This window comes from Lepus europaeus, chromosome 2 (genome assembly GCF_033115175.1).
Source record: "Lepus europaeus isolate LE1 chromosome 2, mLepTim1.pri, whole genome shotgun sequence".
NCBI lineage: Eukaryota > Metazoa > Chordata > Mammalia > Lagomorpha > Leporidae > Lepus > Lepus europaeus.
The window spans coordinates 135,480,708-135,501,114 of NC_084828.1; the positions used below are offsets into that span (position 1 = coordinate 135,480,708).

Here is a 20,407-nt window from a genome sequence, read left to right on the forward strand (position 1 = left end):
TCTGATCCAGCTCTCTGCTGTGGCCTGGGAAAGCAGTGGAAGATGGCCCAAGTCCTTCGGCCCCTGCACCCGCGTGGGAGACCCAGAAGAAGCTCTTGGCTCCTGGCTTCGGATAGGTGCAGCTCCAGCCATTGCGGCCAGTTGGGGAGTGAACCAGAGGAGGAAGACCTCTCTCTCTCTCTCTTTCTCTGTCTTTCCTTCTCTCTCTGTGTAACTCTGACTTTCAAATAAATAATAAATCTTAAAAAAACTAGACATACATTTTTATTTAATTTATCAGATCATTTCATAAATAGAGACTGACCCACCGAGAAAGAATTGCCAATGGTTAGCTGATGGCTTGTGCAGCTTGACCTCCATCTCTGCCTCTGGCTCTCTCCTGATATACTAGTGTTCTAACGCTTAGGCTACTGTCAGAAAATGGTCTTAAGGAAATGACCCTATAGCTGGACAGTGTCCTCATTGACTCCCACCTCTACCACAGTGAAATGAAATTATATATCACTTACAGAGAAAAATCTCTCAAGTAATATTTAGTTCTTAAAATAGTGCCTGCATTATAACAGTGAACTCCTCCCCCCACCAAATCCCTAAATTTGGTCATTTCTTCAGTGATGCTCTTATAATTTATTCTGCAAGATAAACTGAGTGGGTGGGCATTTGAAGTTTTGTTTCTTCTTTGTTTTGTTTTTGCTTTTTTTGATTGTTTCCTAGGGTAAGATATGTTACTTTTGTCTGGAAATATGTATATGTATTTGAGGTAGAGATGTGATGAATGAATAATCAGGAGGGATGCTACTTTTGCGCTTCAGTTTCATTGACTTTTTTCTGGCTTTCAGAAACTAGCTAATAGTTTGGATGCTCATAGGTTTTTACTCAAGTTTTTGCCCGTGATGAAGAAAGTAGTGGAAGGGGGAAGAATAACAAAGTTAGGGAACACGAGCTGCTTTCTTTCTGGCTACTCAGCAGCTTTTGCTTCATGTTGAGATGATTCATTCGCTCATTGGTTCACTCATTTGTTGAGCACATAATTATTGATTATCTTCAGCATAAAAAGATGAATAAGGATGTGGACACTAGCCTATGAAGGAAGAACATACAACATAGTCTAAGACTGACACTCTTAGCAAGAAGAACAGCCAATGAAATGCTCATTGAAAGGGAAGAGGAGAAGAGCTGTGGGAACTGAGAGGAAGAAAATGACCTTTTTCAGTTGTGCTGATCAGCCCGAGGTTTGTAGAGGAGGAGGCGTTGGCAGTGGGCCTTGGAGGCGAATGGTTTGGAACTGATTGGGAAAAGATGTGCTAAGCAGGAATGACTTCATGACTGAAGAAGGCATGGATGGCAGACCAAATAATCCATTTTGGCATTAGACCATGTTATTTAATGGAAGCTTATTAATGTCAGGTTGATTCATGTAAGCTTTATTTTACAGGACTGGGATCAGTAACTATGGCCCAGCCCACTGTCTGTTTCTTGGTAAAAAGTTTTATAGGAACCCAGCTCCGTTCATCTGTTTACATATTGTCTGTAGCTGCTTATGCACCACAGTGGCAGAGTGGAATCCCTCAAAGCCTCAGACTTGCTTTAGAAGGGCAGAGAGTAAATATTTGTTGACTTCTGCTTCAGAAAACCCAGAGAGTCAATCTGGGGACTGCCATAGAGTGGTTTTCAGGGGCGTTTGTCACATGGTCCCAATTAGAGGAGGGGTGGAGCTGAGTAAAGCGGAGGCCTGTAGGGCCCCTAGGGTTTTTGAATGAATCTATGCCAGGGGCTTCTAGTGAGACTGGAGAGACTGGAAAGGACGTGAATGCTAAATAGATTAAGCAGATGGAATCAATAGAATTTGACAAAATATTTGATGAGAGAGGAGATGGAACGGGAAGAGTAGAAGCTGAATGAAAGATTCTAAACCTGGGTGACTATTCGGTCAATGGTGCCACAGAAGCAGAAAACACAGAAGGACAAACACTTGTAAAAATCTCGATGACCTGTTGGAGATAGAACACTGACATGTCTGGTAGAGACCTCAATATGACCACATAGGGTGGAATCTTATGGTTTTTGCAGGGCCCAGGAAAATTCACGAGTTAAGTGTGGAAATTTTTATTTTATACTTAGCATTTAAAGGTATTGAATTCCTATGAGAATTATTTTTATGACCTTTGTGCATTCTCTTTTTTTTAAATTGACTATTAGACTTTTTATAGCCAAAATAATTTTAAGTAGAAAAACTTGCTTGCCCTTTGAGAACTTTTAAATAAGGTCAAAAGAATTTTCTAAAGTACTTAAACATAGATTTAAGAATGCTACCAGAATGAAATGGGAAACATTTCAGTAACCTTAAGATTTTATTCAATGTCAAATTCTTTTTTATTTTTAGGTTTATGTACTTATGTGAAAGAGTTTCAGATAGAGAGGGAGAGCTAGAAAGAAATTTTCTATCTGCTGGTTCACTCCCCAAATAGTCACAATGGCCAGGGCTAGGCCAGGCTGAAGCCGGGAGCCAGGAACTTCATCTGGGTCTTGCATGTGGGTGGCAGGGACCCAAACACTTGGACCATCTTCTGCTTCTTTTCCCAGGCCATTAGAAGGGAGCTGGATCAGAAGTGGGACAATCAGGACATGATTCATTGCCCATATGGGATTCCAGTACATGGGTGGTGGCTTAACCCACTTGCTCTACAACACAGGGCCTTTAAAGTCAAATTCTTACTGAATTATGCAAATATAATGTTTCCCTTCACCATCTGCCTTAAAATAAGTTCATTTTGTTTATAAATGTAATGCATATGCTTATGAAATAGTAAATTCTCAATGTAAAAGTTGATACAGCTTTTCTTTTTCAAGCTGCTGACTTATTTATTAATTGTTCAAGATATACCACGTATATATCAGTATCCTTCACTCAGAAAACAAACTGCATAGCTTTGGAATATATGAAGCTTCCTGCAAACTCTCTGAATCATGTCAGCTTCTGTTTCTGTCACGTGATTCTCTGACATTAATATGATATCTTCCCCACCTCTAGACAGTATATAGGGGCTCCTCTGCTGCTGGCATGACAATCTCTCTCTGAGGGTTTGGTTTATTTGCCTGACCTCTCATGGCTTTATTTCCTATTATTTAACATTAAATAAATTATCAACTACTACTAGCTGGAGGAAAAATGCTTCTTTGAAAAAAATAATATTGAAGAATGTAGTTGTACTTAGAAGAAAAGGAGAAACTTGTTAATGTTTTGTGTTATCAGATTAATGCAGTTTTTAAAATAGAAGTGAAGAAGTTGGCTTGAGATTTTAGTTGGAATAATTTTATTCTGTCTTAAAGGGCTTTTTAAAAAATAATTTCTCTGGCTAAAAATAAAATTATTTTAGCTTACATTTCGGTAAGACTTAATAGTGAGTTATTCTCCGTATCTCTCTTCCTAGCTGTCCTTTACCTCTAGTTCATAATAATCTTAGTTTTTGTTAACTTTGTTGAGTGCTGAGAATGTGCTTCATGTTATTAATTTTTAATTTTTATAATAACTTGATATATTTTGTTTTTCATTTTGTAAAGAAACTAAAACACATAGAGGTTAAATAACTTGTCTCAGATGATTCTGATAGGAGCTGGCAGAATTGGGGTAAGACACCCAATTGGCAAACTTCAGATTATGTGCTGTGAATGACTTGAAGATTATGTTACAGTTTCTTGCAATTTATTCTGGAAAGGGAAAAAAAAACTAAGTAGCAACATCTGTCTACATACTAGATATAAATTTATGTTTATGTTTTAACTTTGAAGTAGTCTTTTAATAACTGAAAACAGATTATGAAGTTTAAATCCCTTGAGAAATGTGAAATAAAAAAGTCTATATCTCTCTGATTCCAGACCTATTTTTTAGCATAGTTAAAAAAATAGTTGTTTAATTACAAAATTTAGCTGCATACTGTCAACATTGTAACATTTTATCTTTTTTTAAAAAAGATTTATTTGTTTGAAAGGCACAGTTAGAGGAAAACACACACACACACACACACACATAGATATCTTCCATTTTCTGCATCACTGCTCAAATGGCCACTATAGCCAGGGATGGGCCAGGCAGGATCCAGGAGCCTGGAACTTCATCCAAGTTTCCCACGTAGGTGGCAAGGTCCAATCTTCCTGTGTTTTCCTTGGTGCATTATGGGGGAGCTGCATCAGAAGTGGAGTATATGAGATTTGAACTAGTATACATATGGGACGCCAGTGTCACACACAGGTGATGGCTTAACCTGCTGCTCCACAACACTGGCCCCAGTCCTCTTTCTGGGGCCTGTGTGTGTGTGTGTGTGTGTGTAACTTGAAGTGTATTATATGGTGAGGGTATAGATTGTGATTCATGATAAAGGGGACAAAGAGAGAAGGAAGAAGCAGAGAGCAGAATATTTCCTTTTTGAAGGTCAGGATCTGGAGGTTAAATACACCTTGTTTTACTCACATTCTGTTAGGCAGAGCTAATCATGTCACACCTCAAGCTTCAGAGTAGCTTTTTTTTTTTTTTTTTTTTTTTTTTTTTTTGACAGGCAGAGTGGATAGTGAGAGAGAGAGAGAGACAGAGAGAAAGGTCTTCCTTTACCATTGGTTCACCCTCCAATGGCCACTGCGGCCAGCATGCTGCGGCCGGCGCACCGCGCTGATCCGAAGCCAGGAGCCAGGTGCTTCTCCTGGTCTCCCATGGGGTGCAGGGCCCAAGCACTTGGGCTGTCCTCCACTGCACTTCCCAGCCACAGCAGAGAGCTGACCTGGAAGAGGGGCAACTGGGACAGAATCCGGCCCCCCGACAGGGACTAGAACCCGGAGTGCCGGCGCCTCAGGCAGAGGATTAGCCTAGTGAGCCGTGGCGCTGGCCCAGAGTAGCTTCTAAGTAGTAGAGCCCTGTGCCCAGCTAACAATGGAGCAATACATGATTAAAGTAAAGAAATGGGAAGATGTAGGGGATCAATTGACATCTCTGCTGCAAGTCCAAATAATGACAGTATTCTTGTTAAAGTAAAGTTAAAAAAATCTGTAGGCTTTTTACCAACACAAGAGATGAGCAATAGGGGCTGGCACCGTAGCATAGTTGGTGAAACCCCTGCTTGCAGTGCCAGCATCCTGTATGAACGTAGGTGCTATTTCCTGCTGCTCCACTTCTGATTCAGCTCCCTGCTGATAGCCTGGGAAAGAAGCTGAAGACGGCCCAAGCATTTGGGTCTCCGCACCCACGTGGGCACTGGAAGAAACTCCTGGCTCTTGGCTTAAGATTGGCCCAGCTCTGGGCAAGTGGCCACTTGTGGAGTGAACCAGCAGATGGAAGATTCTCTCTGGCTCTCCTTCTGTCTGCAACTTTGCCTCTCAAATACATAGATATTTTAAAAGGTGATTAGTAGTGGGTTTTGTTTTGATAAAATAATTCATATAAAGAAATTTAATGAATCTTTCCTGGTGTTTAGTCACTGGCCTGGCTGGCTACTACTTCCTTTAGATTGAATTTAGGAAAAAAGGCACCTGGTGCAGCTTACTTACTTCCCTGATCAGAGATCACAGCAGTGATTCCAGTTTCGACTATAGGAAGATCTAGGGGTTCAATTCAGGAACATTAATTTGCTCATATTATTTACCATCTGAGATGGTTAGTCACTAAATTATTTTCTATGTAAACCTTGGCCTTGAGGTACACAGAAATGAACAGAAAAATGTTGAAGAATATGTGTTTGTAATAAACAGAGAACTTATTACCAGTTGGAAACATTTTAGATGGTGGCTTTGACACTTCATATTTGTTAAGTGATTATAAATTTATGAGTGAACTTTGAGGAATAAAGTCTGTGGAATCAGTGACACTGTAAACATTGTTAGTGTTAATTTCTACATTTTTTTCAGTTAATTGAGTTTTAAAAAAGCGTACTGATCTGAACACATTAATGTTGTTAGGCTAAATAGTGATTCATATATTGAATGTATATTGATGACACTTAGTGGGTAAACTCATTTTATCAAAGATAATGAAATATTCAGAAGTTATAATGGATTGACACAAATTGAATTGAAATGTTAGGCAATTTTGATGGCAACTTCTGTAAATGACTGTCTGTATTATTAAATTGTGTTGGCAATGATTCATCTTGTATAAACTCTATTGGCTACATTACTACCCCTGCACAGTATTATTGAATGACTGTGTCTGTATTATTAAATTGTATAGTAAGTAATTAAATTTCTAATACTTAAATATTGTTTAAGAATTTGATTTTGGGGATAAAGGATTATTGAAAAAAGTTAAAATTGAAACTAAAAAGCATTCTTTTATTTGGATTTCATTTGCTAATATCATATAAACATTAATAACTCAATATAACCCATATAATTTAAATGAAGGAAAATGTTTGATGTATTCTATATATAATGTTATTAATCTTGTGGTGGATTCTAAATTCTGAGCTTTATTATAGTCCTTTTCTTATTTTACATGCCAGAGTTCTGATGAGTGTATTTTAAAACTTCTTTTGATTTCCCTGCATTAAACAGCTTTCACGTCATTTTTGCTGGTGGTCCTGAAGAAGTTTTAAAAAAGTTCCAAAAGACAAACCACAAAGTGGTCTTTGCAGCAGATGGACTTCTGTGGCCAGATAAAAGATTAGCAGAAAAATATCCCATTGTGCACAGTGGGAAACCCTACTTGAATTCTGGAGGTGGGTAAGATTCTGACTGAGAAGTTAAAGTCACAGTAAGTGAAGCATATTCTTGTAATAGTCTTTCTTTGCATATGTTAAAAAAAAAACTATAGACTTGAAGTTGTATGTAATTGTTACTTTATTATTACTATTGAAATTAACATCCGTTTAAAATCCACAGAGTGTAGTACAGATGTCAAAACATTTTCCCATGCATTATTTCATTTAATATTCCTAACAGCACTAGGCAATGTAGATGCTGTTTTTTTCTACATTGGAAGTGTGGAAACGCATGTTCCAGATTTAAGTGACTTTGGAAATTTAGTTGTACAGGACAAACATGATTCAAATATTACATGATTATATACATGTCAAATACATGGTACCCAATGAATATATACAATTTTCATGCATCAGTTTAAAAAAAAATCCATGGACCAAGGTCTGCTGAGTGTGATTTCATTGATCTTATTGTATGTAGCTTTAGGATAATAGATTTAGTAAGTATCCTTATGTGAAAAAAGTTAATTCTCAATCTATAATCATGTAACGTTTAAACATAAAATTTCATCCAATTTTGAAATAGAGTACATAAATGCTTTGCCTTGGAATCTGCAATTAAAAGATTCAACATTGAGCATCTAGATTTACTTAAAATATTGCATTATCTATGTCACCAGGGATTCAAGTAGCAAATTATCATATACCACCCTCTCCCTTAAAAATAAAATTTTTTGAGGATTTATTTTTATTTATTTGGAAGGCCAGCGTTACAGAAAGTGAAAAGATAGGGAAAGATAGACAGACAGACAGATCATCCATCTGCTGGTTCACTCCCCAAATGGCCACAGCAGCTGGAACCTGGAACGCCATCCAAGTGGAGCCTGGAACTCCATCCAATTCTCCCACAAGATGGCAGAGGCCCAAACTCTTAGACCATCTTCTGCTGCTTTCCCAGGCACATTAGCAGATCAAACGTGGAGCAGCTGGGACTTGAGCCCCTCATATGGGATGCTGGTGTTGCAGGCATCAGCTTAACCCACTGCAATGATGCTGACCCCAGTAAAAGATAAAATAAAATTTGATGTTGACATAATTATGACTCCAAAATATGCTTTTCTTATGCTAAGATTAACGTAAACATAATACCAAAACACATAACCAAAGATGGGGGACATGTTAGAGACAGAAGTTGGGTACAAATGGATCTTTTTGAGTTACTTATGTGTATATAATCTGTTTAAGACAGTTAAGATAAGTGCTGCTTGAGGTAGCATCATATCTGAGTTCTAGGGTTTCGTCAGCATGAAACTTTTAGCAGATAATTTTATTTCTCTCTGATGCCTCAATTCCAGCTCTTTTCATCTGCACTTTATTTTTAGCAATGCATTCCCATTAGTTGTACCTTGGAACTTGTTCAACTCGGACAGATACTATACTTCTGAAACCTTAAATTCCAATTTGTATTGCCTTAGTTGGCTCTGTTTTTCTCTCCGTCTCAATACATCTGTAGTTCATAGCGTTTGGGATCTCTTGGCCATTTTATTTTCTCCCAATCTATCTACCACTTTACTGTGCTGGTCACTGTTCGTGCTGTAGCAGTGGTTCCCCCTTGGATGTCTGTTTCAAATGCTGTCAACCTTTCTCAGTGATAAGTGCCCACTCTCACTTCTTTGCTTGGGCACTAGGCTTATAGCTAGGTTTACTTCTTTGTTGTAGCTTCCAAACTGTCAAGCTTTCAGTGACACATGGCTGGTCTTTTAACTTGACCCCAAATCTTACATGGTTTAAATACCACTTTTTTTGTTTTGTTTTGTTTTTGTTTTTGACAGTCAGAGTTAGACAGTGAGAGAGAGAGACAGAGAGAAAGGTCTTCCTTCCGTTGGTTCACCCCCCAAGTAGCCGCTACGGCCGACGCACTGTGCCGATCCGAAGCCAGGAGCCAGGTGCTTCCTCCCGGTCTCCCATGCGGGTGCAGGGCCCAAGCACTTGGGCCGTCCTCCACTGCACTCCCAGGCCACAGCAGAGAGCTGGACTGGAAGAGGAGCAACCGGGACAGAATCTGGCGCCCCAACCTGGACTAGAACCCGGGGTACCGGCGCTGCAGGCAGAGGATTAGCCTAGTGAGCTGCGGCACCAGTCTAAATACCACTTTTTAAAAGGAAGTATTGGGCCAGCGCTGTGGCACAGTGGGTAAAGGCCCCGCCTGCAGTGCTGGCATCCCATACTGGCATCAGTTGGAGTCCTGGCTACTCCACTTCCGATCCAGCTCTCTGCCATGGCCTGGGAAAGCAGTAGAAGATGGCCAAGTCCCTGGGCCCCTGCATCTGCGTGGGAGACCCAGAAGAATCTCCTGGCTCCTGGCTTCGGATCAGCTCAGCTCTGGCCGTAGAGGCCAATTGGGGAGTGAACCAGAAGATGGAAAACTTCTCTCTCTCCTCTGCCTCTGCATCTGCCTCTCTGTAATTCTACCTTTAAAATAAATAAATAAATCTTTGAAAAAAAAATAAAGGAAGTATTCAGCAGTGGAACTCTAGAATAGGTTTTATTTTATACTTATTAACATTTTTCTGAAGATAACATGCATAGTGAAGTTTCATATATGAATTTATCTAGAGAGTGGCTGAATTTCAGACAGACTTACAGTGTTGGGGCAGCAGCAAAAATATGAGCAAGTAAATACTATTGTAAATAAGTCTAATGAAAGAGAAGGTATTAATAAGTGAGAAAGTCATTGTAAAAAAAATCAAAGCGTGGTCCTTATGTTTTCTGTAGTACAAGTAAGTAGAGCGATGGCAAAAAATATAAATTTGTTCCATAAAATTTTATTTGATTTCATGGATGATGCATTGAGAGTTATTTAAGTAATTATGTTTATGGTATGTAGTTTAGTTTAAAAAATAATTTTAATAGAAAAACAAATAATGTATCATATACTATGAAAGTAGTTGCAATTCCTTTTCATTTATTTGAGGATATTTTGGGCTTACTAAAGGATGTGGAAACATAAGTTTTGAAAAACAGTCATGAGCCATTGGGAAATGTCACTTGTCACTACTTGGTATGTTCGTCACAGAAGATTGATCATAGGAATTAAATATATATTAACTTTCAGTGTGTTAGGTTTTTTAATTTGGCAAGAATAACAAAAAGTGAGCAACTAGTGACTGCTTTTTGTTATATTTTCATTTTGTCTTCTTATATTCTTGGGCCTGCTTCTTTTATTTCTTTTAATTCTGCTCCTATGAGGAAATTTTAATTTTCCTTTCAATTCACAGGAGTAACATTGGTCCCCTTTTAAAAGTATTGTATGTCAATGAACCATTGTAGATTGGCTGGGCTTGTGAAATTCAGAGGACGACTCAAACAGGAAAAGTGATCCTGCTGTCTGCCTCCTTTATAGACAGTGTTATTGGCAGATTTAATGCTTATGCTGTAAGCCAAAGGGAACACTCCAATTTTAGACTTCCTTTTTCCAGACTATGACACATAAAACCTAGCCAGAAAATGGTTTAGCAGGCACAATAATGACTGGTTCAAGTAATGGAAAAACTCCCAAAATGTCCTGGTTATAAAATTTCTTTGGGATGTTTGCAGACAGTGACAAATCCAACATTCCTTTGATTACATTAGCATCTCTGGCATTGCTGTTAATATCACAGTTGTAGAGATTTTTTTTTTCTTTCTTTCAGAAATAGTGAATCCCCTGCACAAGATACAAAAAGAGCATTTTAGAAGGTCAGAGGGAACATTCCTGTGTTTTACTTTATTTTTTAACTAGTAAATCTTTTTTTTTTTTTCCTCTTAGGGACATTGGAAAGAGTAAGTTCCTCTTTTGTGTCAATTTTAGGGATATGTTTATTTAAAAAGACTCTGATTATTTTCTGTTTTCCAAATTGTAGTGATATAGAAAATAAAGGGGGCCAACACTGTAGCATAGCAGGTGAGGTTGCTGCCTGCAGTGCCCACATCCTTCTATCTAGGCTGCTCCATTTCTAATCCAGCTCTCTGCTGTGGCCTGGGAAGGGCAGTGGAAGATGGTCTAAGTCCTTAGGCCCCTGCACCTATGTGGGAAACCTAGAGGAGGTTCCTGGCTCCTGGCTCCGGGTTTCAGATCGGCCCAGGTCCAGCCATTGTGGCCATTTTGAGGGTGATCCAGCAGGTGGAAGATGTCTCTCTTTCTCTCTGTCTCTGCCTTTCAAATAGATAAATAAATCCTAAAAAAATTAAAAAAAAGAAAACAAAGGGCACTCAATAACATATTTCTTTCACAATGAGCTGTGAAATTGCAATCTGAGGATAAGGTCTCGTAGCTTCACAAAGCTGTGCTGTTGGTCAGTGGAATTAACTTAGACGCAGACTTTGGTCTATAAATGCTAAATTCCTTTCTCTTTCTGCTGTGTTGCAGGCTTTATTGGGTATGCTCCCTACATCAATCGTATAGTACAACAGTGGACTCTCCAAGATAATGACGACGACCAGCTCTTCTACACTAAAATATACATTGACCCATTGAAAAGGGTAATAGTCCGTACTTTCTCATTGTTTTATTGTTTTGGCTGCTGTGTCTTTATATTTTGTTAATGTGGACAGGTTAAAAACAGAAGATTTCAGTTATAAAGTGGCAAATGGAAAATTTAGCTTCAAAATGTTCTGTGGTATATTTTAAAATGAGTCAGTGAAACAAACGGCGAGTAGGTGAGACTGGTTTTTATGTGTCTTTGTGCCTCCTCTTTGTTGGCCAAGTTAGTAGCAGCGTTGCCAAACTTGGGTGGGTCAGGGAGAAGGAGAGGTATAAAGATGCAGGGCCTTACCACTTGTGCTCAGTTATACGGAAAGCACCGGATACAGAATGTCTGCCCTCAGCCCAGCGTTCCAGCCCCACCTCCACTGCATACCCACTTCCATGCTGACCTCTTTTTTTTTTTTTCTTTTTTTTTTAACTTTTATTTAATGAATATAAATTTCCAGTGTACAGCTCATGGACCACAATGGCCTCCCCCTCCCATAACTTCCCTCCCACCCGCACCCCCCCCCCCACTCCCTCTCCCCCTCCATTTGCATCAAGACTCATCCTCAACTCTCCTTATATACAGAAGATCAATTTAGTATAAAGATTTCAACAGTTTGCACCCACATAGAAACACAAAGTGAAACATACTGTTTGAGTACTAGTTATAGCATTAAATCACAATGGACAGCACATTAAGGACAGAGATCCCACATCAGGAGCAAGCGCACAGTGGCTCCTGTTGTTTACCCAACAAATTGACACTCTAGTTTATGGCTCCAGTAACCATCCTAGGCTGTCGTCATGAGTTGCCAAGGCTATGGAAGCCTTCCAAGTTTGCCGACTCTGATCATATTTAGACAAGGTCATAAAAGACAGAGTGAGGATAGTAACCAATGATCCTAAGAGTGGCATTTACCAGGTCTGAACAATTATACAGCATTAAGTGGGGAAGAGGACCATCAGTACACATGCTGACCTCTTAATAACCGAGTCAGTTACAGCATCGAAAGGTTTTTGCTGGGAGGTGAAAAGACAATAATGAAACCCCAAAGACTCTAGAGAATGGTATCTGTTAAAATCTTGGAGAACTGTCACTTAGTAAGGCACAACAGAATAGAAATATGCCTTCTTGTGTTCACTCTGTCTTGTGTCTGTAATGATATTTTTTTCACAAAAGCTACTCCAAAGCTATTTGACACTAGTTTGTTTTTTTTTTTTTAAATTTAAAAAGTGTAGTGTGTTCTCATTTGTAGTCCCTTTAACCTTGTTAAAGCCCTTTGTGCTTCTATGAGATTCTTTATCCCTAGACAAGTGACAAGCCAGACCCTCTATACTCACGTGGCCATTAGAGTAACAGGCCACGCGTTCAGTCAGAAGAACTGTAGGGGCTGGATCCTCAGTTCTCTGAAAACCCACAGCAAGACTTAACCTCTGTTTCACATGGTGCTTACATCAACCTCTTGTTAGTTAAATTTAATTACAATCTTCTTATTTTAGAAAACACTTTGGAATAGCATGTGAGTAAGGAAACTCCAAGAAGTTGGTTTTTTTGTTTTGTTTCATTTTAAAAGACCTGTGATGGCACTGAACACAGATACCTCCCTGTGAGATCATGGATACTGGGGAGAGTGTCCAGAGTGTGTAGAGCCTGTGGATGTACTAGATTGGGTATGACCCTTTGATGGAATCTCGTAGTGTGTACAGCCAGTTAGAGCATTTGGAATATTTGATAGCATGGATCCTGCAGTAGAGAGATTATAATTAAATCCCAAAAAGATTTGAGCCAGAGGATCCATAGGGTAGACTCTGACCCCTTTATTACCAAGAATATGGCAGCTGTCATGTAAAACAACTCAAATTGAGTGACCTAAATAAAATTGGTATTTTTTAATGTATTTTTTCCTCTATTACATTAAAAAAATCCTAACAGGTAGAGAGCACAAGGTTGCTATGGTAGCTTTATGGTGTCAAAAATGTTAGTTCTTTTTTTCTTTACCATTTTCCATCTTAAACTCCTTGTTCAAGATGATGCTCTAGCCATTGCATCCATATTTGACATAGCTAAAAGGTGGAATCATAAACAAAACAGACCATCAGTGTAGTCAGCTTTCTATAAGTAGCTTTTCTAGAAATCTCATAATACTTTATCATATGTTTTTGAGCACAACATATTTATGACACTACATACAATATACAAAGATTATTCTGTATTTTATTTTATTTATTTATTTATTTATTTATTTATTTTACAGGCAGAGTGGACAGTGAGAGAGAGACAGAGAGAAAGGTCTTCCTTTTGCCGTTGGTTCACCCTCCAATGGCCGCCGCGGTAGCGCGCTGCGGCTGGCGCACTGCACTGATCCGATGGCAGGAGCCAGGTGCTTCTCCTGGTCTCCCATGGGGTGCAGGGCCCAAGTACTTGAGCCATCCTCCACTGCACTCCCTGGCCACAGCAGAGAGCTGGCCTGGAAGAGGGGCAACCGGGACAGGATCGGTGCCCTGACCGGGACTAGAACCCGGTGTGCCGGCGCCGCAAGGCGGAGGATTAGCCTAGTGAGCCGCGGCGCCGGCCTATTTATTTATTTTTTGATAGGAAGAGTTAGACAGTGAGAGAAAGAGAGACAGAGAGAAAGGTCTTCCTGTTTCCGTTGGTTCACCCCCCAAATGGCTGCTACGGCCTCCGCGCTGGCTGATCCGAAGCCAGGAGCCAGCTAGTTCTTCCTGGTCTCCCATGCGGGTGCAGGGCCCAAGGAATTTGGCCATCCTCCACTGCCTTCCTGGGCCACAGCAGAGAGCAGGACTGGAAGAGGAGCAACCAGGACAGAATCCAGCACCCCAACCGGGAATAGAACCCAGAGTGCTGGCGCCACAGGGGAGGATTAGCCTAGTGAGCTGCGATGCTGGCCTTGTTTTTTTTTAACTACACAATAGGATAGTATCGAGAATCTGAGGTCTGTTATTAAGGGGAAGAAGACTGGAGACAGTAATCCATTTGTAACAGGTTCTAATGAGCACATTCCTGAAATTGATTCAAGCAAATCTTTGGGGAAAAGTGAAACAAAATTTTCTAATTTAATTTTTTAAAGATTTTTTATTTATTTGAGTGGCAGAGTTATATAGAGAGGGAGAGACTGAGAGAGAAGTCTTCCATCCACTAATTCTTTCCCAGCATGGCCATAATGGCCAGAGCTGGGCCTATCCAAAGCCAGGAAACAGGAGCTTCTTCTGGGTCTCCCACATGGGTAAGGGGCCCAAGCACTTGGGCCATGTTCCACTGCCTTCCCAGGCCATTAGCAGAGAGCTGGATCAGAAGAGGAGCAACCAGTACTTGGAACTACCACCCATATGAGATCCTGGCTCTGCAGGAAGAGGCTTAACCTACTATGTGACAGTACCAGCCCTCAGTGGTGTTTTTATTTGTGTGCAATAAGGTGTTTCATAAATTTACCATGTATAACAGATACAGTTTTAAAATTTTCTAAATTATGTATTTTTGTTTGTTGTGTTTAGGAGCCATAAGATTTTTAAAGTATGGTTTACAGCGCTTTGAACTCCACTATTTCTGTGTCTCACATAAATACCTCAATCATGCAACTATTTTCTTTAGATACTTAAAAATTTTAAACTTAAAATTCCTTGAAAGAACAAATTATATTAATATAATAGTGGTACTTGCTGCTGCTGTTGTTGTTGTCATTTTCAATATTATCTCTATTCTTATTTTTTAGGAAGCTTTTAACATCACATTGGATCACAAATGTAAAATTTTTCAAACTTTAAATGGAGCTGTAGGTATGTGTCCTCGGTATGTGGGTTGCTCATGTCTACAAATGAATATCTACGCTTCTAGCTGTCTTTCTTTTGTTATGTACATTTTGTGGCTGTGGTAAGGTTTATAGTGTAGATATTGCAACCTTTAAAATAATATTGAACCTGAGGTTAACATAATAATGTTCAGTACATTCAGTTATCATTATTATCTAATAAGCCTAGTGTGGAAATGATATGCTTCTGGCCTTAGGTTCCTTAATATCTAGTGTTTTCATCATCTGGGGATTGTGGAAGATATTTATGTGTTACTTACATGAAATTAATACATATTTTTCAGTGTGAGTTCCCTGTATTGAGAATTACCCAGGAGTATTAGAGTAGATCCTTTTGACCCAGTTGAAAGGCAGGAATGGTGCAGGGGAGCTAGTGCTGCCTGGCAACCAAGTTCTCATCTTTGCTGCAAGAAAGAATTCATGAGCAAGTCTGGGAACAGTGTATAACATGCAGCACACATTTCATGGAGAAAATGAAAGAATACACTCCAGAGTTAGAGTGCAGGCTCACCTGCAGTGAATTGGACATTATATGGTTGTTTAATGAATAGGGAAGTACATTCTAAGAAGGGGGAGAGATATTCCTAGTTTTTCTGGGAAGTAGGTGGAGATTTCCCAGAATGTAGCTGCTGTCCTGTTTTTGTCCTCATTGTCATGATGGCTGGGAGGTATGTCACTAAGCATACAGATGTATTATGAGCATATAATGAGCTGTAGGTCAGTATAGGTCACTTTTGTGTCCCTAAACTGCTATGAATCTTGTCTGTGCAGGGGGTCTGATTATCTCCAGAGCAGCAAGAGGAACCAAACCCATATCTTGCTGGCCTTGAGATAACAGGAAAACTCCAGGTGGCTCAGTGGCTCCCTGTGCCTCCCTGTCTCAGTAACAACTAGACAGGTAGACTGTGGAAGTATGTATGTGTGTATGCATTTGTGTGTATGTGTATGTGTGCCTGTGTGTGTTCTCTCAGAGATACTCCTATCTTGTTAAAACAAATTAATACATTAAAGTAATTAATACATCACAAATCAGAATACATTAATTCATTAATGCCTTAAAAACTAAACAGTACCTTATAATTCAACACAGTACTTCAAGTCAGTTCATACAGTAAAATGAGTCTCTGAATGGAAAATTTAATTGCGTGCTCAAAAAGTATGAAGAAAGAAGCCTGAAAAGAAAAAAAATTCTGCTCCCCTCTGAATTCTCTATTTCTGGATTATTGTACAGTGTCTAACTTTTTAAAAAGATTTATTTATTTATTTGGAAGAATTACAGAGAGAGAGAGAGAGAGAAAGAGGGAAAGAGAGAAAGATTTTCCCTCTGCTAGATCACTCCCCAAATGGCTGCAATGGTCAGGGCTAGGCAGCCAGGAACCAGGAGCCTCTTCCAGGTCTTCCACAAAAGCATAGAGGCCCAAGCACTTGGGCCATCTTCTACTGCTTTCCCAGGTGCATTAATAGGGAGCTAGATGGGAAGTGGAGAAGCTGGACTTGCACCAGCACCAATATGCAGGCATCAGCTTAACCCACTGCACCACAGTGCCAGTCCCAACAGAACTGGAAAAGCTATCAATTGCAGCCAATTGTGGGAACGTTGCTTATAGCAAGCAGTGTCCTATTTGCCATATATACATTGCTCATATCTTCATAATAACCCTGCTAAGTAGGCATAAGATTCCTTTTTACAGATGAATAAATTGAGACAATAATTTAATGTTGGGAGGATCAAATTTCAATCAAGGAGCAGAAGCAGGATTTCAAAGATGCTTTCCTTCCACCAGACAGTGCAGTGGCTTAGAACATCCGTTTTGCTGACGCCAGGTGGGAGTGTGTGCATGAGGCAGGCTCGAATCAGCTTCTGTGTCTGTGGCAATGTCCCTTCATTTTGTTTCTGCTGACTTAGAGAAGGCAAAATTCCCCATACACAGGGAGAGTTTTTTTGTATCCAATAGAAATTTTATTACAACATACTTACACATACACACGTTTTAAATTATTAAAACTTTTTTTTGTTTTTAACCCAGATGAAGTTGTTTTAAAATTTGAAAACAACAAAACACGAGTTAAGAATACATTTTATGAAACATTGCCTGTGGTAATTAATGGAAATGGACCCACCAAGGTGAGTCACGTTGACTTTTACCTGGCATTACTTAGCAATAGGCTATGGAGAATGTTGTCTTCTTTATTATTTTTTCAAAATTGTTTTATAATACCATATGTTGTGCCAACAATTTAATACTCTATTTTATACATTATACCATCTGGTTTCATATTTATTAATCAGACTGGTGACTTTTCCTTACTAGAGTATGTCACACATTTCACGTTAGTGATTGATTTAATAGTTGCTGCTAAATTGAGTCATGTTTCCCTTATATAGGATATCCTCTCTGAATATGACTTGTTCAAGCTGTTAAAGGATCATTTTAGATGTTTTTTTGTTTCCTATATACCTCTGTCTACCTGTCTATTTATCTGTCTGTCTGTCTATCTGTCTGCAGTTGAGCTTGATTAAAGTGTTGCTGGCACAATTTATAGAGGAAGAGTTTTCCTTTATTGCTCAGGTCTCCTGTGTGCTTTCATAGTTTGTGGTGTTTCTTCATCATGGTCCATACCACATACGAGACAGAGATGACATTTACTTGCTTTCCTGTCTGTCTTACTTATCAGACCTTTAGGCTAGAAATGACAGATCATTCTGTCTTGTTCACTGTTCACACAGTCTATCACATATGTAACTGCAAATCTTAACTGAATGTCACAGTCTATAACAATCTAGTAACCTAACATTATTCTTGGGAGTGGTAAGGCAATTCTTTTTTCCTGAAAAGGCAAAATAATCATAAAATTATTGAGAGTTACAGTAACTGTTTATAGATAAATCTGATGAATGGATGCATTTTGTCTATGAAGCTCTTCACTGTCTGTGTAGTTTTTTTCTTTTTCTTTTTAAAAGATTTATTTATTTATTTGAAAGAATTACACTGAGAGAGAAGGAGAGGCAGAGAGAGAGAGAGAGGTCCTCCATCCACTGGTTCACTCACCAATTGGCCACAATGGCCAGAGATTGCGCCAATCCAAAGCCAGGAGCCAGGACTCTCCTCCGGATCTCCAACGCAGGTGCAGTGGCCCAAGGATTTGGGCCATCTTCTGCTGCTTTCCCAGGCTATAGCAGAGAGCTGGATTGGAAGTGAAGCAGCCGGGTCTAGAACCAGCTCCCATATGGGATGCCGGTACTGCAGGCCAAGGCTTAACCCACTGTGCCACAGCGCTGTCCCCTGCAGCGCCCGTCCCTGTGTAGTTTTTGATTTAGTTTTGTCTATGATATCTCAGTGCCAATGAGGCAAGGGATGCTGCATCCCAGCATGTCCTCTAACTAACTAGTGTGCTATTTTTCCTTGGGAATATAATAGTTGAATCTAATTTAAATGTGTGTTAAGGGGAAGCTTGGTACTGAGAGTGTATATAAAGTCACAAAGACCCGATGATAAGTGATATCAATGTGATCATCAGTTCCTTCAAAATTTACAGGATGATGTTGACTGATCTTTAAATTAGTAATTAACAAGATTATCAAAAGAAAGGGAGCCCTAATCTTGAATAATTTAGAAAAGTCTATGTCTGCCAAGAAATTTTAAGTTGAGGAAATATTTTTAGTTTAAACTATCACTATTTCTGGCATTTCAGGCTATGATAATCCCATTTAACCCCAAAACCAATGACATGATCCTGTCTAGTCCATTTTTTTATAAATGTATTTTATAAAAAAAGAAGCAAGTTTCATTTCAAACATTGTGTTAGGTATATATATAATCCGTGAAAAAATTACACAAATAAGCGTTCAACTAATACTGTTTTATAGTAATATGTTAAAAATAGTAGATTCTCATGAGTATATTATGTATTCCTTTTGTCCAGGCTGATGAGGAAAGAAAGCAGATTACTACAGCCTTTATTTTTTTAGCTTTTATAAAATGTAAAAGGACTTCATTATATGAATTTTTATAAGTTTTTATTTTTATAAATTTTTGAAGATGCCCTCCTATGCAATAAGCTTTAGAATTTTTCCTCCAAAATAAACTTATCTTTTAATTCTATTTCCCATGAACTTTTTGAAGTACCCTCACATAAAGTATAGTTAAGCAGGGAAAGATTAAGTCATCCTATTTGCACGTGAAAATGTCATTTCTGCCACTAATTTGATTTGTAATGAAAATCATGACCTTAGTTTTGTGCATAAGAACCCCAGTACTTAGGTCACCATGACCTTGAAAATTTGGATGCTTTTTAAAAAGGAAGAAAGAAAGCAAAGATTTGCTTGGAAAGTTTCTCTGCCAGTGAAAGTGGCATCATACTTGGAAACATTTGATGTTGTGAAAGAAGAATCAGGAAAATACTACCACCTAGTAGCTGGGAGCGTGCAGAGCAGCCTAACTACATAAACAGCTTTCTGCACCTTCTAATGTTGCCAGCAGAGATGTCTGCAGGTTTTATGAAGAAAGCAGATGTGCACGGAAGGTGGAGGTGGTGGATAATCTCTGTGTCCAGAGGTATCCCACAATGGAGGTTTCCAGTCAAAAGCAATGTTCTGAAAATCTTAATTACCTATGAAACAAATTGAGGTAAAAAGAAGAAAGTAGGAAAGTTGCGAAGTCAAATTTTAATCCTGATAATTAACACTAATGCCTTTGTTTGCACTGATGCTTTAAAACTATTGATTATTTTCATATTCATGTAGAGATTTTAGTAGGCTAATCAATTATCCATAAAATAATTATTAAATATTTTATGAGATTTCCGAAATGGGAAAACTTGTATATATGATGAAGATTTTATATGTGATTGGCAACTTAGGATATTTTTCCCTTCCCTTAAAAAAAAAAATCTTTCCTTGGATATTTTAAACAAAACTGCATTTCATGCTTGCTCTTTAAAAAATATTGCTTAGGATAAGGAGCCTTTCTTCATAGAAATCTTTTTTTTTCTTCAAAACCCTATATTTTGTAGATCATGAATGATTAAGTTAACATTTATGTTTTTCATTTCACAATTATAAATTTTTTGTTTTTATTCAAGAGGCATATTAAAATGGACACATTGACTCTTTTTTTTTTTTATATACAGAAGATCAATTTAGTATAAAGATTTCAACAGTTTGCACCCACATAGAAACACAAAGTGAAACATACTGTTTGAGAACTAGTTATAGCATTAAATCAACATGTACAGCACATTATGGACAGAGATCCCACATGAGGAACAAGTGCACAGTGACTCCTGTTGGTGACCCAACAAATTGACACTCTAGTTTATGGTGCCAGTAACCACCCTAGGCTGTCGTCATGAGTTGCCAAGGCTATGGAAGCCTTCCAAGTTTGCCG

At 38.8% G+C, this 20,407-nt stretch overlaps 2 protein-coding genes across 3 annotated transcripts in view; both read left to right on the forward strand.

Annotated features, from left to right (window-relative positions):
• LOC133775298 (uncharacterized) overlaps positions 1 to 20,407 on the forward strand; it is a 993,905-nt gene that overhangs the window by 402,082 nt on the left and 571,416 nt on the right. The gene's annotated exons all lie outside the window — the stretch shown is intronic.
• Positions 1 to 20,407, forward strand: part of PLOD2 (procollagen-lysine,2-oxoglutarate 5-dioxygenase 2) — a 105,923-nt gene that overhangs the window by 53,451 nt on the left and 32,065 nt on the right. For both annotated transcript variants that reach the window (XM_062213524.1, XM_062213517.1), the window contains exons 4-7: positions 6,538 to 6,701; positions 11,092 to 11,204; positions 14,925 to 14,988; positions 17,048 to 17,145. In XM_062213524.1, coding sequence (XP_062069508.1) covers positions 6,538 to 6,701; positions 11,092 to 11,204; positions 14,925 to 14,988; positions 17,048 to 17,145 — 439 coding nt within the window. The remainder of the gene's footprint in view (positions 1 to 6,537; positions 6,702 to 11,091; positions 11,205 to 14,924; positions 14,989 to 17,047; positions 17,146 to 20,407) is intronic.